The 3,255-nt window shown below is 42.3% G+C and overlaps 1 protein-coding gene across 1 annotated transcript; it reads left to right on the forward strand.

Moving 5' to 3' along the window:
- Positions 1-91: 91 nt before the first annotated feature.
- LOC107487859 (proline-rich receptor-like protein kinase PERK4) lies at positions 92-2,892 on the forward strand. The gene is made up of 6 exons (XM_052261420.1): positions 92-1,582; positions 1,680-1,750; positions 1,878-1,954; positions 2,056-2,200; positions 2,305-2,469; positions 2,674-2,892. Exons 1-6 carry the CDS (start codon positions 385-387, stop codon positions 2,890-2,892), a joined length of 1,875 nt encoding a protein of 624 aa, XP_052117380.1. The 5' UTR covers positions 92-384.
- The last annotated feature ends 363 nt before the right edge of the window (positions 2,893-3,255 follow it).

Here is a 3,255-nt window from a genome sequence, read left to right on the forward strand (position 1 = left end):
GCAAGAGTAACTAAAAAAAAGAGATAGAGTTGAGTGGACAACAACAGAGGCCCCCCTTTGTAGGAGACCAACGAGGAATGCTTCATTTTGTATTACAATCAAACAATCTTTCCTTTTCTCCTGTTGTTGTGATCCCCTGCAACTATTCTTCCCATCAGGTATGTCCACCTCCTTCAATTCCCATCTCTCTCCACAAAACTCATTTCTAAAACTATGCTGCATTCGCAACCACCATCATTCTCTTTTTCTTTTTTGCCAGGGGTCCCAACCATTGAGCAAGTAGGAGCTAAGGCGGTGTTTTGCGGCCGCAGCGGCCCCATTTTACGCCGGAAAAAGCAGCTCTTATTAATGTGTTTGCGAGAGAAGTAGCCAGCATACGTCAACATGTCTTCCTCCAATTCTTCAACACTCTCACCACCCTCTGACGATGATACTCCCTCTTCTGATCAGAGCCCACCATCACCCTCATCGTCATCACCCTCGCCACCATCCTCGTCCACCCAAGATGATTCTGATGATTCTTCATCATCATCACCACCACCATCACCGCCATCACCGCCGCCACCCTCCCAAGATTCCTCCTCCCCGTCATCATCATCACCTCCAGCGCCGTTACCACCCACGCCAGCCTCACAAGATTCCTCTCCTCCTGCTACCCGACCTCCAGGATCATCCTCCGGCGAGGCATTAGTACCGTCTCCTCCAGGAACCTCACCATCAGGGTCTAAGGGTCTTGGCAATCTCTTCAGTGATGATTTGGGACACATTGTAGCATACGTTTCAATAGGAGTTTTTTTTCTTATCCTTCTCATTATTGCCATTGTTTGCATAAGAAGAAGGTCCAAAAAGAAGAAGCAGCAACAACAACAGAAGTTGTACTACTATGGTGGAGATGCACCTGATCAACAAAAAACTAACTACTACTACAACAACAACAATGGTGGGAAGAATCAAAATTACTACGGAGGAGGTGGTGGTCCAGCAAATCAAGAACATGTAGTGAGGATGCCAAATGGAATGATAGGGATGGGAATGGTTCCGGGTCCTAACGCCGGTGTTGGTGCTGCTTGGGGTGCACAGCAACCTCCTCAGATGATTATGTCAAACGGCTCAGACTTGAGCTCGAATTTCTCGATGGGGCCTCCGCCTCTGCCTCCTCCGTCACCGGGTATTACATTAGGCCTCAAGGCTGGCACCTTCACCTACGAAGAACTCGCAGCAGCAACAGGAAACTTTGCAGATGCAAACATGATAGGGCAAGGTGGATTCGGTTACGTCTACAAGGGAGTGTTCCCTAACGGAAAGGAGGTGGCCGTTAAGACTCTCAAGGCCGGTAGCGGTCAAGGTGAGCGCGAGTTCCAGGCTGAGATTGAGATCATCAGCCGTGTTCATCATCGCCACCTTGTTTCTCTTGTTGGTTACTGCATTGCCGGTGGCCAGAGAATGTTGGTCTATGAATTCATCCCTAATAACACCTTGGAATATCACCTTCATGGTAAGGATCTTCCTACCATGGATTGGCCTACCAGAATGCGCATTGCCATTGGAGCTGCTAAGGGACTTGCTTATCTTCATGAAGATTGTAATTAACATTCTTATCTTCATCTCTATCGATCTATCTTTTCTTATTGTACACATTCTTATTTGTTTTGATTTTCTATATTTACAAAAACACCCAGGTCATCCTCGCATCATCCATCGTGACATCAAAGCTGCCAATGTCCTTATTGATAGTAGCTTCGAAGCAAAGGTTCTCACATACTTCTATATTTTATCTTCTACGTACTTAGCTAGCTAGCTTTATGTCTCTTATACATTATTCATGTGTCTCCCATTAATTATATATGACAAACATTTTACGATGCATGCATATATAGGTGGCTGATTTCGGATTGGCTAAGCTGACGACAGATAATAACACTCATGTTTCAACTCGTGTCATGGGAACATTCGGGTACTTTTTCTTCGTTACAAGTTTTTCAAAGTCATAAGGAGTATTCTTATAAATAATGAATAGAGCTTGATGGCCTGATCTTTACATGTTAACACACACAGGTACTTAGCTCCTGAATATGCATCAAGTGGAAAATTGACAGAGAAGTCTGATGTATTCTCGTTTGGAGTGATGCTATTAGAAATCATAACCGGGAAGCGCCCTGTGGATCTCTCAGGTGCCATGGATGACAGCTTAGTTGACTGGGTTAGTATCATGCATTCATGTTTATACTTTAGAGTTGATTTCCCTTTGATTTATGCATGAAGAAGAATAATAAATAAAACATTGGGATGGAATAATGTTGACAGGCACGGCCACTACTGATACGTGGGTTGGAGGAAGACGGCAACTTTGGAGAATTGGTAGATCCATGTTTGGAAGGAAACTACAACAAACAAGAAATGACAAGAATGGCAGCTTGCGCTTCTTCCAGCATCCGTCACTCTGCCAAGAAGCGTCCAAAAATGAGTCAGGTACATTTAATTAATTACATACTTTGATCATAATTTGAGTTATTAATTTTAGAGAAACTAATTTTTTAATTCCAAGAATACATAAGAACGTTTTTGTATTTTTAATTAATAAAAAAACTATTTGTAGTTTTTGAGATAAAACGTCAGACCTATTTTTTGTTTACTCTAATTAAGACATTAATGAAAGAAATGTACATACATCAGATTGTAAGGGCGTTGGAAGGAGATGTGTCATTGGATGACTTGAAGAATATGGGTAAGGCAGGTGCAATTGGTGGTAGCGGTGGTGGTGTCCTGAACCCTTCAGGAGGAGGGAGCAGTGACTATGACACAATGCAGTACAATGCTGATTTACAAAAGTTCAGAAAAACGGTGTTTTCAAGCCCGGAAAACACAAGCGGTAGTAGTGGTGAGAGGCCTTAAAACTACAACAGATCAATGAACCCATCACATCACTATATATAATTCTCCTTTACCCTGTATGTATGAACACAAAGGAAGGAGACTATATTAAAAAATAAAAAAATAAAAAATAACAATAATCAATGAAGTTGTGTATGTGTCTTGCTCTTACCTGCAAGCTATGCATAATTCATTGGTATGGGGAAGTGAGAGCTCGTCATCTTGAGCTCGATGACACTTTTAATTTGTATCAGACCTCAGTCCATGAGACCTGCTTCAATTATTTAATTTGTTAATTGTTATAGCTTTGTAATGTGGTGGTGGCATGGTGATTGTTGATGTGTACTTTGTTTTCTATGGGCATGCCTTGGAACGGTCTCAGAA

This window comes from Arachis duranensis, chromosome 5 (genome assembly GCF_000817695.3).
Source record: "Arachis duranensis cultivar V14167 chromosome 5, aradu.V14167.gnm2.J7QH, whole genome shotgun sequence".
Classification (NCBI taxonomy): domain Eukaryota; kingdom Viridiplantae; phylum Streptophyta; class Magnoliopsida; order Fabales; family Fabaceae; genus Arachis; species Arachis duranensis.